We start from the raw sequence: 21,033 nt of genomic DNA on the forward strand, positions 1-21,033 counted from the left end.
AATGTGTCCCTGTTCTGGTGCATAATCTCTCGTAATGAATTCAGACTGTATTTAGATGCACAAACGCAAAGACAGGATTCGACTCATCAACACTTAGCAGCTTCAAATAATCATAAGAGGGGATACATGTTGTGACAGTACAGCTTTAATTACTGAGCTAGTGCAGGCTCTCTCTGGGATAACATTTTTTGAATTACTCTCTCTCTTTCCCTCTGTCAGGAGCGTTAAAGTAGATTTATGGTGTTGACCTGCTCATGCTCACTAGGTAAACATTGCATATCCATTTTACAAAGCAATGACTTCTACCATGTGGAAGAAAACAAGCCTGACTCTGAAATTCCAGTTCATGGGTCAGAAATATACAAACATATTTGTAAGTATCGTGCAAATTCAGCACACAGTGAACCCGTGTCTGCAGGGCCATCACCTGGGATTTGGGGCTCCATGTAGAGGTGTCACATTGGGCCCCGTTAACCCTGAAAATATGTATATGAAAATATGTGTGCAGACATGCATGCAAAATCTTGTAGAAAAGAAATGTGCTCAAGGCCATCTTTACAGTTTAAACACAATTCTAGTAGTAATAATTTCTTAACATTAACAATTAAATAATAATACAAAACTCTGTGATTCATTCTGCATTAAGGCCATGGAGACAGATGACTGTCACTTCAATACAACTGGAGTCACTGTGCTTCAGAAAGCATCTAACACAGAGAATAACTTGCTTTTCATTCATTCATTCATTCATTTTCTAAACCCACTTATTCCAAATAAGGGTGATGGGGGGATAGAGCCCATCTCAGTGGTCACCGGGTGAAAGGTGGGGTTCCCCTGGACATACTGTCAGTCAACATTTACACAGACAAACTCAATCACATGCTCACTCACACCTACAGCCAATTTAGACTGAATCACCGAACCTACATGTCTTTGGAAGTGGGAGGAAGCCGGACCACCCAAAGGGAAAACACGCAAACACAGGGAGAACATGTAAACTCCACACAGAAAAGGACCATTAGGGTGGCAATCCCAGGAGCGTCTGGCTGTGAGACAACAGTGCCAACTGCTAAGCCACACCGCACCACCCTGACAGGTTAATAATTTAAGATAAAATATAACGCAATGCTACAATACCCTCGGCCGTATGAGCATGTAATCAATGAAAGAGTGTGTAGAAAGAATGTGACGTTTTGTCCCCTTAGACCCCATCTTTGAACTTGTCCAAGGTCTGTGTTCCAAGAATGCTCCCTGTGATTTTGAAGGCCCTGGCAGTAACAGGACTGGAGTTATGCTGAGCACAGACAGGTGGACGGATGGACGCAAAGTCTTCGCAACACATGATGGTCATATTTTGGCCTCGGGTAAAAATTATTTTGGGCCCTTAGCAGTCATGAGCCCTGTTTTGAAAAAGGTCACAAGGATCACAGAGGTCACAAGGGTCACAGAGGACTGCTGCCAACTTATCCGTGATGGTGGTCCGGAGATCATGTGCATCCTTTAGGGCCTCCTCACACATAGTGCGAAGTTTGGTCGACGTCTGGTCGAAAACAGTAAAACAGCGCGAAACAGTTCAAATTTGCGCACGACGAAACGTCATGCCGATGAGCAGGTGTGCACAAGCCTGTGCGAGAGTTTGTGCACACGATGGTGTCTTTCAAGCAGGAACAGTGCGAGGTGCACCACATGACCGTGACGCTTATGTGGAATGTCTATAACAACTGCCTGACACGCGTCTTGTGGATGGCGCACCGCAGCACAGACACCGCGTCATGTGGAACAGAGCTCACGTGGGAGACGTGACGGTCAGATCGCCCGCTGCTTGTTCTGATCTGACGGTCCTTTTCAACCTGGCAGGCTGTCATTGTCCGCTCCGTGCTCACTTGCTGTAGCTTGTCGCCACGGCGATATATTTTTTATTTATATCCACGTAAGTATGTAGCTAAATCTGGCATATTTACACTAAGGCATGAAAATGTACAAAGTGTTCATTAATGTGCATTGTCCTCATCAAATAAACAATAAAGAAAAGAAAGTACAGCAATCAGACACAAGCACCTCACACTGGACAGTTGTTAGTCCATGTCTGTCCAAACACAGTAGGTGTTGTCTAGCTAGGATGTCCAGAGTGACAGATCACCACAGCCGCTTCTGTCATAGCCACACCTCCTGCCAGTTCTCAGCGCACACACCAAAGCCACACTTGTGGGGAACTTAGACAAATTTCTCTGCCAGTATGACAGTGGTCGTGTGCAGTCTGCTGTCGTGTGAAGAGCACGACTGGCCACACATTTTCTAAGTGCAATGCGAGCGATGTTAGATGTTTGTGCGTGTCACCTGGAATTTGCAAGAGGGTGCAATGGTCTCGCACAGCGCACACTTTGTCTTTCAGCCACTGGTGTGCGCAAATAGTTGTCGCAACAAGTGTACGAGGCGCTGGAGGCAGGGATGACATTACATGGTTTGCACACAGTTCCTGCATCATGCGCACTAAGTGTGCACTTTGTCCAAACTTTGCATTATGTGTGAAGGGGCCTTTCTGAAAGCAATACAGTACATTGAAGCGTTGATGAGATATCGCAGCAACAAGGTTTTGACTGTGACCTACTTTTAATGAGGCCACAAAGGTCACAGAGGTGAGAGAGCACTCATGTGCAAGCCTGCCAAAAATTTTGACCTAGATAGTATGTGTATCTGATGTTGACAGCAACACCTGGAAGTGCTGATGAATTATCATGGTGACAAGGTTTTGACTGTTACCTACTACGAACAAGGGTCACAGAGGTCACAAGGGTCACAGAACACTCATGTGTGAACCCATCCAAGATTTTGGTCCAGGGAACATGTGTATCCAATATGAATGTCACACCTGGAAGCCTTGTTGAATTATTGCCGCGAGAAGGGGTGTGGTCAACGCTTACATGAAATGAACCAGTTTTAATTTAATGCCCCCCCCTTTCTGGAGGGCAGGCAACAAATATAAAAGGGAGGTTTTCAAGATCATCACTTCAGCAACAACTTCTGATGGAGCATCCTTACTTGTGTTTGACATGAAAGAACAAACACAGCCAGATGAGAGACACAGCAGGAAAATCAGGTAGACGAATTGAACCACGTCTAATGAGGTGCAGCCCAGCTGGCGGTAAAATGAGCCGGAGTGTCGAGTGGTAATGACGGCGAATGACCAGACGTTCACAGAGGGGAAGTGAGGGTTCACATGAAGACGCTGCTTTGCTGCCAGGAAGTCTAGAGGAGGAAGAGAGGCGAGGAAAGAAGAGCGAGCACAGCTGGCCAGGATTATCAGGACAGAAGAAAACACGAGCGCTGCTATAACCTTCAGTTACGCTGATGGAACTCGGTGTCTCGTATGTGCAACAATAAGGACACGGTTGTTGTGTGGGCCGCTGAAGAGGAGGTACTGCTGGCCCACCACCACCAGATGGTGCCCTGCTTGGAGTGCGGGCTTCAAGCACGAGAGGGCGCCGGAGCCACTGGGAGTGACAGATTGATCATATTTAAGATCAAAGCATTAATTAATGGTAGGGCTTCCTTGAGCAGCCTGGTAGGAATGGGGTCTAATAGACATGTTGATGGTTTGGAGGAAGTAACTAATGAAAATAACTCAGAACAATTGGAGAGAAAGAGTCTAGTCTAGAATGTTCTGGAGTTATGGGGTAAAAAAGGCAAAAATGGTGACAAAGGTCAGTTTCAGTTTGTACAGGAAGTTGCTCCAATTTCAGCAAAAAATGATGCAAATTATTGGTTGAAATAAAAGGATCAATAAATGCAATAGTTTTGACTGTGTTGAATGTTTGGTCTCCAAAGTAAAGGTCAAACAAGGTCAACTTGCATTGAATTCTATGACATGTGACATATGTTACCCTGTAACATGAAAACTAAGCACGACAGATGGTGCAAACTATTCCTTTTTAGAACCCTATTAACCCAAACAATAATTTGCACATTTTTTTTTACTGAAATTGGATCAACTTTAATATTTGACCCCTGTACAGACTGAAATTGACCTTTGTCACCATTTTTGCTGTTTTGACCCCATAACTCCAGAACATTCCATCATAGATAGTCCAAACTATACCTTTTTGGAATCATTATGATCAGACAAGTAATGTGATATAGTTTTCAACAAGACTGGAGCATTTTTAAAGTTTGATTCTTCATTGACCCCTACCTGGCTACAGCTACCACCCTGGGATGGCTATCATACATTTTTGTGTAGGCCATGATACAGTGAGGCTGGATTCAAAGTGTCGTTTTTTTTTTTCCCTTAAGTGGTACTGAAAACCTGCTTGGCCCATGGACTATAAGAGAAAATGAAAAACTGTCTCACAACGTGAAATAAACTGCAGAAAGAGATAAAAGAAAAAAATGTTGAGGCAGAATCAGACCAATATAAAAATGCATTCTCAATTCTTTGTTGACTAAAGGAGCATCTCTCCATGTAATTTCTCAGAGTTTTAGCCTCCACAAGCAGACACACACTCGGTTGGTGATGTAATATTGAAGGTGATGGTCTGAGAGATGCAAGAATCTGGATGTTGATGTGTTTATCACCCGATGCCAGCGAGCTACACGATGATTACTACAGACAAACGGCAGGTCACGTTAAAGGTTCCCGTCTCTCCATCTAAAGGCTTTCTCACAAACGTGCAAAAAGTCAGTTTATTATAAATGGACTTATTAGGCTGATTCAATTACTGCCTTGGCAAAGTTCCACACGAGTGTGACACACGCAACAAGAATAGCTTTCGGCTGTTGGAGCTGTGACACATTTCTGCTGTCGGAAAGGGAAATAATTAGAGCGACAGTGACATTTAGATTTAATTCACTTCTGTTTGAAATGAAACAAGATTAGAATAAAAAAAACACGAAACTTTCTCTATGTACATACATCCTGAATAAGACTAGAAAGATTGATTCTGACATTATAAAATCCAGTCACTCAAAGCTTCAGGGTACCTCGGTTTATATTCACTGCTGTTCATTCTTGATAGAAAGAAGAAGCGAGTCTAACACAGGCAGTGAGGCCTGTTGGTGCTGATGCTTGTCACTGGATACCGGAGCGTGAACTAAACCCGCCGTGATGTCACTTATAGGTTTACTGAAGAGCGGGTTTGGGGCGGCTCCAAATGTTTCCATTCTTGGCCATGCTTAATTCCACCTCACTCCGAGCCAACCCATCAATGGGTACAGAGGTGGAGCATGGGCAAGACCAGTGTGACCTGGGCGGGGTGACTGAATTTCTTGTTCACCAAACAAGGTAAGGCTAAAAGAATAACTCTGATTTGGGTGTTTGATTAATGCATATTTTTGCAGAGTAGAGAAGCTTGAATCTTCGACTGGACTGGGTTGCTTGACGCGAGGACGTTTCGCTTCAAATTGCAGAAGCTTCCTCAGCTAAAGTTATTGCTCTGGTAGTCTGACTTCTGTCTTGACCCTTGCGATTTGAAGCGAAATGTCCTCGCGTCAAGCAACCCAGTTCAGTCGAAGATTCAAGCTTCTGTACTATGGAAACCACCTGGACAACTGACAGCCTACACAGAAGCATATTTTTGCAGTATTAAACTATGACCAATATACTGCTGCAGTAACTGTGGCACTATTAATGTAGCTAAAGTCACCATGCTATCAATAGCTGCTACCTAGTGTGCAAAGTGCTAACATACAAGTTGAAAAATACTATTTCACTCTATGTAAATGCTGGAGCACAGACTTCTTAGATGGTCAGTTACGATAATTAATGCAAGCAAGCCATTTGATCTTTTATATTTGTAATAAAATGCTCAGAAAGGACAAATATGGTCAAGTCCATAGCAGCTAGCATCCTCTGCTAGTGGAAACTACAAGTGGCCGATGGTAGTAGTGGCAACGGGCACAATAATTGTCACCCAAAATGATCAAGCCCCTACTTTATGCCTTAAAATAGCTTAAACGTGTGTTTTATAAAAATTCACCACTCATGCAGTTGTCATGAATAGTTACATTTTCTATAGAGACCAAAACTGTAAATTTTTTCTGTAAATTGGGATATTTTAACATGAGCTTCTATGGTGATTGACTCAGTTTTGGAGAAAGCCTCAAGTGGCCATTCAAGGAACTGCATGATTTGGTACTTTTACATTGGCTTAATTTATCAGCACCACCAGCTGCTGCCTGGAAAAACCTGAAAAAAACGAATGGAGAAACACAACAAATGACCCTTTAATAGGCTATGAAGGGTCACTGAAAGATTTGATGAGTATGAAAATGATGTGAATCACAAGCTGTGGTCATTGCAATCGTCATGAAGAAGTAAGCCATACAGAACACCATCATATGGGACATTTCAGACTGACATATTAGACAGTGTTGTCCTTCACCTTCATTACAATACCAAATGATTCCCTCATGTGTTGGAAGAATGGTGTTCGGTCCCTTCAGTAGAGTTCCAGAGATTTGTTCAATCAATGCAAAGGTGGTTTGGGTGGCACAACACCTCACTGAGACAATTTTAGACCTAAAAACCCACCAGTACTTTAAAAACACGGACAAGTAAAAGAAAACATCTGACCTTGGCAAAGAGTGCTCCCTTTGCTGCCATGGTGTCCTCCCCTCTCCCGTTGGGGTAGCACTCATACCGAGCATCCAGGATGGGGTAGCGGCTGGCCAACAGCAGCCCACTGTTCAGGAACTTGAACCTGGAGCAGCAACCTTTCCAGCCGTACCGCCCAACATCGCTAAGCACATATGGGAAGTAGCGGTGCAGCTGCTGCCGCAATCTAGTTGTTGAGCCATGGTCAAACACTTCCTGTAGAGCCAGGAAGTCCAAGTTGGCAGGGAAAAAGGCAGAAATCTCATGATCAAAGGCTTCATCTCCGTGGCGACGTTTGCGTCCCAGACGCTTAAAGATTGATGTGCGTGGGACGTGTGAGAGGGTGTTGTTGGAGGATATGCCCCCTCCTACATCACATCCAGCTCCATGGTAACGGGCAAGAGACTCCCTGGAGGCGGTCATGCTTCCGGAATCTCCTCCTGCCGGCTCCCTGGGCCGACTGTTCCCCGTTTCATCCTCTTCCTCCTGGGGTTCTGTATCTGGTGCACTGATGCTTATTTGAACCCCTGAGGTGTGAAGTGGGCAGTCTGGGGAAGGTTTTGGTTGGCCCTCCTCTCCCTGTGTGGGGCAGTCGTGGTGCCCGGAGCCACTGGCAGCTCGTGTGGAATGCATGGGGCAGTCTGAAGCCTCTCCTGAGGTGTGAACAGGACAGTCTGAGCTGTTACTGGTTCCACTGGGGTGGAGCGGGCAGTCTGATGAAGAATCTGCTCCATTTGGGTGAAGGGGGCATTCAGAAGATCCCTGGTCACCTGCGGCAGGGTGGCCGGGGCAGTTGATGGTACCTGAGGGGTGAACAGGGCACTCGGTGAGGGGTTCGGTTTCAGCGTCGGCAAGGCCGTTGGTGGTGTGTGTTTGGTCTGGTCGCTGGTCCAGAGATGAGGTACGTCGGAAACCTGTGGCCAAGCTGCTGAAAGATGCCGCACTGATGTTTGAAACAGAAAAGATAAACAGAAAAAGAATAGAAAAAGATATAATAATACTACTAAAAATAATAATTAGAGGTGCAGGAGCCAGTATTTCAGATACATGTTGGCCCAATAATGGTCAAATTTACTAGATCGGATTAAACAAAATCAAACAGAATCTTCTTCAGGTTTTTTAGATTAGAATATCAAAAGTAGAAGTAAAAAAAACAATTTGCAAATATAAATACACAAATATAAATACCAGACATACTGATCAATACTGATTTGCTGGCTATTACTGTTCCTCTCGTTCCCATCCTCTGTCTTCCTGTTACTCCTCCTCCCCCTGAGTGAGGAGTTGTACAGTCTGATGGCCTGAGGGACAAAGGAGTTTTTCACTCTGTTGGTCCTGCACTTGGGAAGGAGCAGTCTGTGGCTGAAGAGGCTTCTCTGGTTGCTGATGACGATGTGCAGAGCGTGACTGGCATCATCTATGTCCAGCAGTTTGTCCAGTGTTCTCTTCTTTGCCACGTCACCAGAGCGGTAATCGTGTTGCGGGCTGTGCATATATTCCTTTAGGGGAGTAGAGCATTTGTTTCACAGTCTGGATTGATGTTGTGTTTGTTGGCTAGGTCAGAAAGAACATCCAGACAAATGCATTTATTAACAGACACAGTTAGGTAGGATTTCTTTGAAATGTTATCAGTTATTCAATACAAAATACAACAAATTTGGATTATTTTGGATTACTTTAAAAACAATTACTGAAAATGATGCCCTTCATACTAAATATGGGCCTAACCACTTGTAATCCTACCCAACTCTGTTAATAGGTTAGTTGTTTTGCATCAAGGCAAAAGGTATCTGATTGGTATTTGTATCAGCAGATACCTAGGTTCTAGTATTGGTATCGTATCAGACATGAAGAATTGAGACTGTGCCATCCATCATCATAATAATAAGTTCCTTCAGCATCTCCCTTGTTTCACTCGAGATCCAAGGTGGATTTGCATCTCGATTTGGCACTTTTTACACCTGATATCCTTCCTGATGCAACTCGACATTACATGGAGAATGGGCCGGGGTGGGTTAACTGCTTGTCCACCACCCAACAATAATGTGAGCGAAGCGACGCGCTCCGGTGTGAAGCTCGCTCATGGTACACTGTGTCCCAAACAGGAAGTGCCAAATTTTGAGTCCACAGTGAAACAGGAAATGTCAAATGTCAAACACTTCCTGGATTGACAGACGAGGTCTCATGGAATCTCACAGGAATCCAGTGGCAAGTTCACATTGAAACAGAAAGTGCCAAATTTTGAGTCCACAGTGAAACAGGAAATGTTAAATGTTGAACACTTCCTGGCATGGGTGGAGCTAGAGTGGAGGCCAGGGCTGCAATGGACTCCCCTGAAAACTGATTGGACCCAGATGATTGACATGTCACAGCACTCCACGTCTAGTTGAAAAGAGCTGCATTTTGAAATCAGTGAGTCATATTGACTGCTAGGTTCCTCCTGTACAGTAGTTGGTGCTGTGTGCCACAAAAAGTTCTAATCCACCTTAGTAGAAGAAGAAAAAATGTCTGACTCAGATTTGAACATGTTGTTTGAACCGTGGACTAATAATGACACCAAAGTTATATTGGTGAGTAATAAATCACTGTATTTTATGCCAGAAATGAGGTCCAGGTTGTTAAAAGCGGCATTTCTCCTTTAATTTGGGTTGTTTTATATATACGTGTTTTTCCAATGATTTTTAAACGAGCAGGCAGCTGTTGATTAAATAACCTCTTAATTTGCCGTCTGAGTGACACCAGGATGATACATTTCACTTAAAAATACACATATGGTTAGACTCTTTCTCTCAGATTGTTCTGTCTGAGTTATTTTCATTAGTTACTTCATCCAAACCATCAACATGTCTATTAGACCCCATTCCTACCAGGCTGCTCAAGGAAGCCCTACCATTATTTAATGCTTCAATCTTAAATATGATCAATCTATCTTTATTAGTTGGCTATGTACCACAGGCTTTTAAGGTGGCAGTAATTAAACCATTACTTAAAAAGCCATCACTTGACCCAGCTATCTTAGCTAATTATAGGCCGATCTCCAACCTTCCTTTTCTCTCAAAAATTCTTGAAAGGGTAGTTGTAAAACAGCTAACTGATCATCTGCAGAGGAATGGTCTATTTGAAGAGTTTCAGTCAGGTTTTAGAATTCATCATAGTACAGAAACAGCATTAGTGAAGGTTACAAATGATCTTCTTATGGCCTCAGACAGTGGACTCATCTCTGTGCTTGTTCTGTTAGACCTCAGTGCTGCTTTTGATACTGTTGACCATAAAATTTTATTACAGAGATTAGAGCATGCCATAGGTATTAAAGGCACTGCGCTGCGGTGGTTTGAATCATATTTATCTAATAGATTACAATTTGTTCATGTAAATGGGGAATCTTCTTCACAGACTAAGGTTAATTATGGAGTTCCACAAGGTTCTGTGCTAGGACCAATTTTATTCACTTTATACATGCTTCCCTTAGGCAGTATTATTAGACGGCATTGCTTAAATTTTCATTGTTACGCATTTGATACCCAACTTTATCTATCCATGAAGCCAGAGGACACACAACAATTAGCTAAACTGCAGGACTGTCTTACAGACATAAAGACATGGATGACCTCTAATTTCCTGCTTTTAAACTCAGATAAAACAGAAGTTATTGTACTTGGCCCCACAAATCTTAGAAACATGGTGTCTAACCAGATCCTTACTCTGGATGGCATTACCCTGACCTCTAGTAATACTGTGAGAAATCTTGGAGTCATTTTTGATCAGGATATGTCATTCAAAGCGCATATTAAACAAATATGTAGGACTGCTTTTTTGCATTTACGCAATATCTCTAAAATTAGAAAGGTCTTGTCTCAGAGTGATGCTGAAAAACTAATTCATGCATTTATTTCCTCTAGGCTGGACTATTGTAATTCATTATTATCAGGTTGTCCTAAAAGTTCCCTGAAAAGCCTTCAGTTAATTCAAAATGCTGCAGCTAGAGTACTGACAGGGACTAGAAGGAGAGAGCATATCTCACCCATATTGGCCTCTCTTCATTGGCTTCCTGTTAATTCTAGAATAGAATTTAAATTTCTTCTTCTTACTTATAAGGTTTTGAATAATCAGGTCCCATCTTATCTTAGGGACCTCATAGTACCATATCACCCCAATAGAGCGCTTCGCTCTCAGACTGCAGGCTTACTTGTAGTTCCTAGGGTTTGTAAGAGTAGAATGGGAGGCAGAGCCTTCAGCTTTCAGGCTCCTCTCCTCTGGAACCAGCTCCCAATTCAGATCAGGGAGACAGACACCCTCTCTACTTTTAAGATTAGGCTTAAAACTTTCCTTTTTGCTAAAGCTTATAGTTAGGGCTGGATCAGGTGACCCTGAACCATCCCTTAGTTATGCTGCTATAGACTTAGACTGCTGGGGGGTTCCCATGATGCACTGTTTCTTTCTATTTTTGCTCTGTATGCACCACTCTGCATTTAATCATTAGTGATTGATCTCTGCTCCCCTCCACAGCATGTCTTTTTCCTGGTTCTCTCCCTCAGCCCCAACCAGTCCCAGCAGAAGACTGCCCCTCCCTGAGCCTGGTTCTGCTGGAGGTTTCTTCCTGTTAAAAGGGAGTTTTTCCTTCCCACTGTCGCCAAGTGCTTGCTCACAGGGGGTCGTTTTGACCGTTGGGATTTTTCTGTAATTATTGTATGGCTTTTGCCTTACAATGTAAAGCACCTTGGGGCAACTGTTTGTTGTGATTTGGCTCAATATAAATAACATTGATTTGATTTGATTTGATATGCCATGGAGTGTTTCTCAACTGTACTCAAAAGTATTGGAACACTTAGTATTTCACACATTTTAATTTTTTTTTACGCCATTTCAAATACAAATAAATAAATAAATCCGAAGTTATCTTCCTTAAACTCAAACTGAAAGTAAATGTCTACAACTTGAAATAAATTAATTAAAAATATACAATCTAGCTTCCTGATGAAGTGGTTTAGAGGAAGATTTTCTTAAGAAGACCTGAAAGTTCAGCTATAATTTGACAGAAAGTACATTTGAGATGAGAGCCTAGATTTGATGTTTTGGTACAAAAAAGAAATACAAAAGAAACTTTTGTATTTCTTCATAATTGATGTAAATAAAGTCCAAGACATATTCAGTGACTTGGAAATGTTCATGTTTCCATCCCCTAACTTGTCTGAAGAAAACTGGCAATAACATTGATTATTAATTACAGGTTTTATCAGGTTTTAGAGATTTGCTTTCAGTTTGAGTTTGAGGAAGATAATTTTAGAAATTTTTATTCCTAATATTTTTTGCATTTCTTGTATTTGAAATGGCATAAACAAATTAAAATGTGTGAAATCCAAAGTGTTCCAATACCTTTGGAGGGCACAGTATCCTAACCTTATGATGAGTGCAAAATGAATGTGGTATTATTACTGTTTTGTTTAAGAATGTTTAATTTTCATTGTTGCTAAAATCATAGTCATATCGTATATCATATTGATATGACAATATTGACATATGATAATTTGGCCATATTGTGCAGCCCTACCGTCAACTAGCTGAAAACTTTGAATATTAATTTACATCTACATAAAAAAATGCTTAACGTGGCAGGGGGTTAAGAGGGCTGTAATTGGGGGGGTCTGTGGGGTGAAGCCCCCCCCGAAGCTGAAAGGCAAAAAAGAAAAATGCTTAAAAAGGCAGGGGTCTGCTCCCCCGCCCCGCAGAAGCTGACAGGTTTTAGTCATGCTAATGCTCTCCTGAAGCATTTACTCAAAAAAAGTCTGAAGGACCTAAATGACATGGTGAGATGCTAAAGAGCTTTGCTCGCTCATGTCCGTGACATATACATATTAATAATAATAATAAAGGTAATGTTTTATTATAGCACCTTCTATATGAGAAATGCGACCCATAGTGCTTTACACCAAAATAATGAATTAAATGACTCTAATGATTAAATGATTCTAAAAGAAGTTAAATATATTAAGATTTAAAGAAACACAATTAAACAAGACAACAGAAGGAGTAAATAAAAAAAAGTTTAATCTTGAAAGAAAGATTAAAAGCTGAAGGGAAGAGATGTGTCTTTGGTTGTTTATTTGATGCGTTCACTGAACCCACCTCTCTGATGTCACTGGGGAGGTTCTTCCACCGTTAAGGAGTCACAAAAAGCAGCTTCATCGACTTTGTATTGTCAAATTCACCAAATTCGCATTGACGTGAGTAACAGTGAAGGCACTTAATCCATGAGAGAGCCTTCGGTTATTCAAGGCCTTCCACACCGATAAAAACACTTTAAAATCTATTCTGATTTTCACTGGCAGTTGGTGAAGTTAAGCTGACACAGGAGATGTTTGTTCTCTCTGCTTGGTTTTTGTTCAGTTTGGCAGCCTGAATAACTTGTAGTGTTTCAGTTCTCTCTTTTCTTTTAAAAACAGATTTAGATTAACTTGCTGAAGAAAAAAGCATGTTGAAGATGCACTTTAGTGATGCTTGAAGGTGGAAAATGACTGTTTTCTAGAATTTAAAGTGGCATCTGTGCATAAAATAATCGTGACACTGGTTACTTTTTAATTTGAAGCACAAGTGGTCTAACATTTTTGGCTAATGCATCTTTTATTTTTGGCCTTAGATTCAAGCAGAAATCTTCATTAATCTTCAATAAAATGCTACTCATCCATTTCCTGATTACAGACAGACAGGAAGTGAGTGAGTGCAGACTACTTTAATCACTGGAAATGTATAACTGTGTCATCAGTATACACATGAACATTAACACTGAATTTTCTGTTGATGTAACATATAGAGTTAGAAAAACAAGGGACCAAGAAAGCTTCCTTGTGGCACACCATCTCCAAATCAATCAATCAATCAATCAACTTTTTTCTTGTATAGCGCCAAATCACAACAAACAGTTGCCCCAAGGCGCTCCACATTGCAAGGCAAGGCCATACAATAATTATGAAACACAGTCTACGTCTAAAGCAACATAACCAAGGGATGGTCCAGGGTCACCCGATCCAGCCCTAACTATAAGCCTTAGCGAAAAGGAAAGTTTTAAGCCTAATCTTAAAAGTAGAGAGGGTATCTGTCTCCCTGATCTGAATTGGGAGCTGGTTCCACAGGAGAGGAGCCTGAAAGCTGAAGGCTCTGCCTCCCATTCTACTCTTACAAACCCTAGGAACTACAAGTAAGCCCGCAGTCTGAGAGCGAAGCGCTCTAATGGGGTAATATGGTACTACGAGGTCCCTAAGATAAGATGGGACCTGATTATTCAAAACCTTATAAGTAAGAAGAAGAATTTTAAATTCTATTCTAGCATTAACAGGAAGCCAATGAAGGGAGGCCAACACGGGTGAGATATGCTCTCTCCTGCTAGTCCCCGTCAGTACTCTAGCTGCAGCATTCTGAACCAACTGAAGGCTTTTTAGGGAACTTTTAGGACAACCTGATAATAATGAATTACAATAGTCCAGCCTAGAGGAAACAAATGCATGAATTAGTTTTTCAGCATCACTCTGAGACAAGACCTTTCTGATTTTAGAGATATTGCGCAAATGCAAAAAGGCAGTCCTACATATTTGTTTAATATGCGCTTTGAATGACATATCCTGATCAAAAATAACTCCAAGATTTCTCACAGTATTACTAGAGATCAGGGAAATGCCATCCAGAGTAACGATCTGGTTAGACACCATGCTTCTAAGATTTGTGGGGCCAAGTACAATAACTTCAGTTTTATCTGAGTTTAAAAGCAGGAAATTAGAGGTCATCCATGTCTTTATGTCTGTAAGACAATCCTGCAGTTTAGCTAATTGGTGCGTATCCTCTGGCTTCATGGATAGATAAAGCTGGGTATCATCTGCGTAACAATGAAAATTTAAGCAATACCGTCTAATAATACTGCCCAAGGGAAGCATGTATAAAGTGAATAAAATTGGTCCTAGCACAGAACCTTGTGGAACTCCATAATTAACTTTAGTCTGTGAAGAAGATTCCCCATTTACATGAACAAACTGTAATCTATTAGACAAATATGATTCAAACCACCGCAGCGCAATGCCTTTAATACCTATGACATGCTCTAATCTCTGTAATAAAATTTTATGGTCAACAGTATCAAAAGCAGCACTGAGGTCCAACAGAACAAGCACAGAGATAAGTCCACTGTCCGAAGCCATAAGAAGATCATTTGTAACCTTCACTAATGCTGTTTCTGTACTATGATGAATTCTAAAACCTGACTGAAACTCTTCAAATAGACCATTCCTCTGCAGGTGATCAGTTAGCTGTTTTACAACTACCCTCTCAAGAATCTTTGAGAGAAAAGGAAGGTTGGAGATTGGCCTATAATTAGCTAAGATAGCTGGGTCAAGTGATGGCTTTTTAAGTAATGGTTTAATTACTGCCACCTTAAAGGCCTGTGGTACATAACCAACTAACAAAGATAGATTGATCATATTTAAGATTGAAGCATTAAATAATGGTAGGACTTCCTTGAGCAGCCTGGCAGGAATGGGGTCTAATAAGCATGTTGATGGTTTGGATGAAGTAACTAATGAAAATAACTCAGACAGAACAATCGGAGAGAAAGAGTCTAACCAAATACCGGCATCACTGAAAGCAGCCAAAGATAACGATACATCTTTGGGATGGTTATGAGTAATTTTTTCTCTAATAGTCAAAATTTTGTTAGCAAAGAAAGTCATGAAGTCATTACTAGTTAAAGTTAATGGAATACTCAGCTCAATAGAGCTCTGACTCTTTGTCAGCCTGGCTACAGTGCTGAAAAGAAACCTGGGGTTGTTCTTATTTTCTTCAATTAGTGATGAGTAGAAAGATGTCCTAGCTTCACGAAGGGCTTTCTTATAGAGCAACAAACTCTTTTTCCAGGCTAAGTGAAGATCTTCTAAATTAGTGAGACGCCATTTCCTCTCCAACTTACGGGTTATCTGCTTTAAGCTACGAGTTTGTGAGTTATACCACGGAGTCAGACACTTCTGATTTAAAGCTCTCTTTTTCAGAGGAGCTACAGCATCCAAAGTTGTCTTCAATGAGGATGTAAAACTATTGACAAGATACTCTAACTCCCTTACAGAGTTTAGGTAGCTACTCTGCTCTGTGTTGGTATATGACATTAGAGAACATAAAGAAGGAATCATATCCTTAAACCTAGTTACAGCGCTTTCTGAAAGACTTCTAGTGTAATGAAACTTATTCCCCACTGCAGGGTAGTCCATCAGGGTAAATGTAAATGTTATTAAAAAATGATCAGACAAAAGGGAGTTTTCAGGGAATACTGTTAAGTCTTCTATTTCCATACCATAAGTCAGAACAAGATCTAAAATATGATTAAAGTGGTGGGTGGACTCATTTACTTTTTGAGCAAAGCCGATAGAGTCTAATAATAGATTAAATGCAGTGTTGAGGCTGTCATTCTCAGCATCTGTGTGGATGTTAAAATCGCCCACTATAATTATCTTATCTGAGCTAAGCACTAAGTCAGACAAAAGGTCTGAAAATTCACAGAGAAACTCACAGTAACGACCAGGTGGACGATAGATAATAACAAATAAAACTGGTTTTTGGGACTTCCAATTTGGATGGACAAGACTAAGAGACAAGCTTTCAAATGAATTAAAGCTCTGTCTAGGTTTTTGATTAATTAATAAGCTGGAATGGAAGATTGCTGCTAATCCTCCGCCCCGGCCCGTGCTACGAGCATTCTGACAGTTAGTGTGACTCGGGGGTGTTGACTCATTTAAACTAACATATTCATCCTGCTGTAACCAAGTTTCTGTTAGGCAGAATAAATCAATACGTTGATCAATTATTATATCATTTACCAACAGGGACTTAGAAGAAAGAGACCTAATGTTTAATAGACCACATTTAACTGTTTTAGTCTGTGGTGCAATTGAAGGTGCTATATTATTTTTTCTTTTTGAATTTTTATGCTTAAATAGATTTTTGCTAGTTATTGGTGGTCTGGGAGCAGGCACCGTCTCTACGGGGATGGGGTAATAGGGGGATGGCAGGGGGAGAGAAGCTGCAGAGAGGTGTATAAGACCACAGCTCTGCCTCCTGGTCCCAACGCTAGACAGTCACAGTTTGGAGGATCCCAAAAAATTGGCCAGATTTCTAGAAATGAGAGCTGCTCCCTCTAAAGTGGGATGGCTGCCGTCTCTCCTAACAAGACCAGGTTTTCCCCAGAAGCTTTGCCAATTATCAATGAAGCCCACCTCATTTTTTGGACACCACTCAGACAGCCAGCAATTCAAGGAGAACATGCGGCTAAACATGTCACTCCCGGTCTGATTGGGGAGGGGCCCAGAGAAAACAACAGAGTCCGACATTGTTTTTGCAAAGTTACACACCGATTCAATGTTAATTTTAGTGACCTCCGATTGGCGTAACCGAGTGTCATTACTGCCGACGTGAATTACAATCTTACCAAATTTACGCTTAGCCTTAGCCAGCAATTTCAAATGTCCTTCGATGTCGCCTGCTCTGGCCCCCGGAAGACAATTGACAATGGTTGCTGGTGTCGCTAACTTCACATTTCTCAAAACAGAGTCGCCAATAACCAGAGTTTGATCCTCGGCGAGTGTATCGTCGAGTGGGGAAAAACGGTTAGAGATGTGAACGGGTTGACGGTGTACACGGGGCTTCTGTTTAGGGCTACGCTTCCTCCTCACAGTCACCCAGTCAGCCTGCCTTCCCGACTGCACGGGGTCTGCCAGGGGGGAACTAACGGCGGCTAAGCTACCTTGGTCCGCACCGACTACAGGGGCCTGGCCAGCTGTAGAATTTTCCACGGTGCGGAGCCGAGCCTGCAATTCGCCCAGCCTGGCCTCCAAAGCTACGAATAAGCTGCACTTATTACATGTACCGTTACTGCTAAAAGAGGCCGAGGAATAACTAAACATTTCACACCCAGAGCAGAAAAGTACGGGAGAGACAGGAGAAGCCGCCATGCTAAAACGGCTAAGAGCTAGTAGCTACGCTAAGCTAGCGGATTCCCAAACAGGGAATCCGACACTAGACAGGCTGTGGAGCAGCACAGGTAACGCACGACAACAGCGCTAAATAAAAATCCACTGGACAGGCTGTGGAGCAGCACAGGTAACGCACGACAACAGCGCCCAAAAAAATAAAATAAAAATCAAAATCCACTGGACAGGCTGTGGAGCAGCACAGGTAACGCACGACAACAGTGGTAAAAAATAAAATAAAAATCAAAATCCACTGGACAGGCTGTGGAGCAGCACAGGTAACGCACGACAACAGTGCTAAAAAATAAAATAAAAATCCACTGGACAGGCTGTGGAGCAGCACAGGTAACGCACGACAACAGCGCTAAAAAAATAAAAATAAAAAAATAAATAAAATAAAATAATAAAATAAAAATCCACTGGACAGGCTGCGGAGCAGCACAGGTAACACCCGACAACAGTGCTAAAAAATAAAACAAAAATCCACTGAACAGGCTGTGGAGCAGCACAGGTAACACACGACAACAGTGGTAAAAAATAAAACAAAAATCCACTGAACAGGCTGTGGAGCAGCACAGGTAACACACGACAACAGTGCTAAAAAATAAAACAAAAATCCACTGAACAGGCTGTGGAGCAGCACAGGTAACACACGACAACAGCGCCAAAAAATACAATAAAAATCCACTGAACAGGCTGTGGAGCAGCACAGGTAACGCACGACAACAGTGCTAAAATAAAATAAAAATCCACTAGGCAGGCTGTGGAGCAGCACGACAACAGTGCTAAAAAATAAAATAAAAATAAAAACGAAAGCGTTAGCAAGCTAGTTAGCTTGCCAACGCTGATGAAGGTTAGCTGATAAAAGAGCTCCGTCGCGATGCTTCGACCGTTAGAGGTCTTCTTTAGGCGTTGGAGCACGGTGAAAAAGTAAAAAAAGTAAAAAAGTCTTGAAAAAGACTGTTAATTCAAAGAACTCAAACAGCTCAGTTCAAACAGCTAACAGATACAGCAGAACACCGCTGTGCTCCGGAACCAGAAAAAAGTCCACCCTCCACCACAAACAAATGTTGAATGTATGTGAGACTTATCATTACCAAGTGGACCTCTGTGAAACACAGTATGTCACAGAAGTCTAAATGAGCTGTTTGAGACGTACATTTTGCTTGCTAAGATCCTGCACGTACAGTCATGATATTGTAAGAATTTGAGGGCATATGACATGAAACTGTGAAAGTTGTGTCAACACCACTTATGGTTTGTGTGACAACCCCTTTAAAGAGAATTTGTCGTCACCTGATAGACGTGTTGGTCGGGGAGTCTACATAAATTTTAATCTGAGGTCGGCTGGCACCATTGCGGATCCTCTTCCCCACCTCTCGGGCTCTCCTGTGGGTGTCTGACAGGTTGTTTAACCTGGCCAGAGAGTCTGGCAGGAGGCAAACGTTGGCACTGCAGAAGCAGAAACTTCGGCCTTGGGGCCTCCACTCCATGATGGCCCCTGAGCAGGCCCCGCCCTGCTCGGCCTGGTGCTTGTCTGGTCTGCACACAAAAAGAAATGATTAAAAACAAGAAGAATAAGAAACTGCAAACTGCACCCACCTTATCTTTGGTCACAAATCTCACTGATTGAAAATTTTGAAAAAGTTCATGTCTCTTCTTTTTACAAACCTCAAAACAATCCTAAGTCTAAACTGTAAAAATTAATGAAAATATTTTATAGGTATTTACACTTTGCACTGAAAAAAAAAACCTTGTTCACAATCTGGACTTGCTCCCCTCATCAAAAACCAATGTGACTGTCGAACAGCTATTGTATTCATCTCAGCATCGGCTTCTCCTGCTGCAGTCTGAGTGAGCCAAGCCACAGAATGTTCTTAAAAATCAAACATTTCTCGGAAAGAAATCTGTCAAAGCAGCCTGTGCAGAGTGATTTTCTCTCACTGTTACAATCAGCTGTTATGAACACATGGCGAGTCCACATAACAGAACTTCGGCACTGGAGTCTGGACAAAAATGGGAGCAGAATTAATAATAATCCCGTGAAGAGTCTGAAACAGTGACTTTATGCTCAAGGTGTGGATGTTGCACACAATATGGCACGAAATGATCAATTAAACAAAATTTTTGAGCTTTCAAAATAAAAGTACTTCTCAAGAAGAAGCAGGGCATACAGTAGCTGTCTGACCTGTTGTGTGGGCCGCTGAAGAGGAGGTACTGCTGGCCCACCACCACCAGAGGGCGCCCTGCCTGGAGTGCGGGCTCCAGACATCGGAGGGCGCTGCCGCCTCACAAGAGTAGCCAGGGTGACAGCTGTCACCCATCACCTGAGACAGCTGATATCAATCACCAGGGAGGTATATCAGCAGGACGGCATCTCCACCTCATTGCCGAGATATCGCTCTACTAAGGAGGTAACGAACTCAGCCAGTTGTGTTATTCAGAGAAGTAATACTTTGTTGCTTGTGCTTAGGTCAGCTGAAGACCGTATTGGACGTGGTTGGATAAGTACTCACATTCCAATCCTACAGTGCTGTTTTGAGTAGAGGTGGAGGTGGTGTTTCCACCCTGTGTGTTGCTGGGTGCGGCCGCACCCACACCTGACTGTTTCTGTTCCTTGCCAGCAGTACCGGATCCGACGAGCGGAGGCAGTGGCCACCTGGGAGTTCGGGACTTGGCGGCTCCAGTATTCCCGGGGTTCGGTGGCAGAGGAAATCGGATGGTTCCGGTTCGACTCGGACAGACGTCTCCTATCGTCGAGCCTGCCCACACGACACCATTGGAATTCGGCTTACTGCTATAATTGTAATCTGTTGTGTTTGTTGTGCGTGTTCACAACAGTAAAGCTTTGTGATTTGACTTCCTCCATTGTCCGTTCATTTGCGCCCCCTGTTGTGGGTCCGTGTACCTACACTTTCACAACAGGATATCTCGGCCATCGTCATGGATCTCGAGGGGCGTCAACCGGCTGTTGAACGGCCAATGGAAGAACAGGACGCGCAGGTGTCCGCAGGAGGGGTAATCGGTGAGTTGCAGCGGATCCTCACCGCTTTCACGACTCGGTTAGATTTGATGACCGAGCAGAACGTCCTCCTGAACCGCAGGGTGGAGGCTCTCGCCGCGCAGGTGGAAGCGCGCCCTCCGGGCGCTGCTGCGGCTCTCCCTCCCATAGACCCTGTGCGTAACATTGACGTTCCACTGGTCGTTCAACGACCCCTTCCACCTTCCCCGGAAGCATACATAAGCCCCCCAGAGCCGTACGGAGGCTGTGTGGAGACGTGCGCGGATTTCCTTATGCAGTGTTCGCTCGTCTTCGCACAGCGTCCTGTTATGTACGCGACCAATGCTAGCAAGGTAGCTTATGTAATAAACCTGCTTCGCGGTGAGGCACGCGCTTGGGCTACAGCGCTCTGGGAGCAGAACTCACGGCTCCTTCAGACATATGAT

The 21,033-nt window shown here is 42.7% G+C and overlaps 1 protein-coding gene across 1 annotated transcript in view; it reads right to left on the reverse strand.

Moving 5' to 3' along the window:
• smpd3 (sphingomyelin phosphodiesterase 3) overlaps nt 1-21,033 on the reverse strand; it is a 182,188-nt gene that overhangs the window by 77,517 nt on the left and 83,638 nt on the right. The window contains exons 3-4 of the mRNA XM_034177160.1: nt 18,883-19,128; nt 6,569-7,532 (exon numbers count right to left, since the gene is read on the reverse strand). Of these exons, the coding sequence (XP_034033051.1) occupies nt 6,569-7,532; nt 18,883-19,128 (1,210 nt within the window). The remainder of the gene's footprint in view (nt 1-6,568; nt 7,533-18,882; nt 19,129-21,033) is intronic.

The sequence above is a fragment of the Thalassophryne amazonica genome, chromosome 8 (assembly GCF_902500255.1).
Source record: "Thalassophryne amazonica chromosome 8, fThaAma1.1, whole genome shotgun sequence".
In the NCBI taxonomy this organism is placed as follows: Eukaryota; Metazoa; Chordata; class Actinopteri; order Batrachoidiformes; family Batrachoididae; genus Thalassophryne; species Thalassophryne amazonica.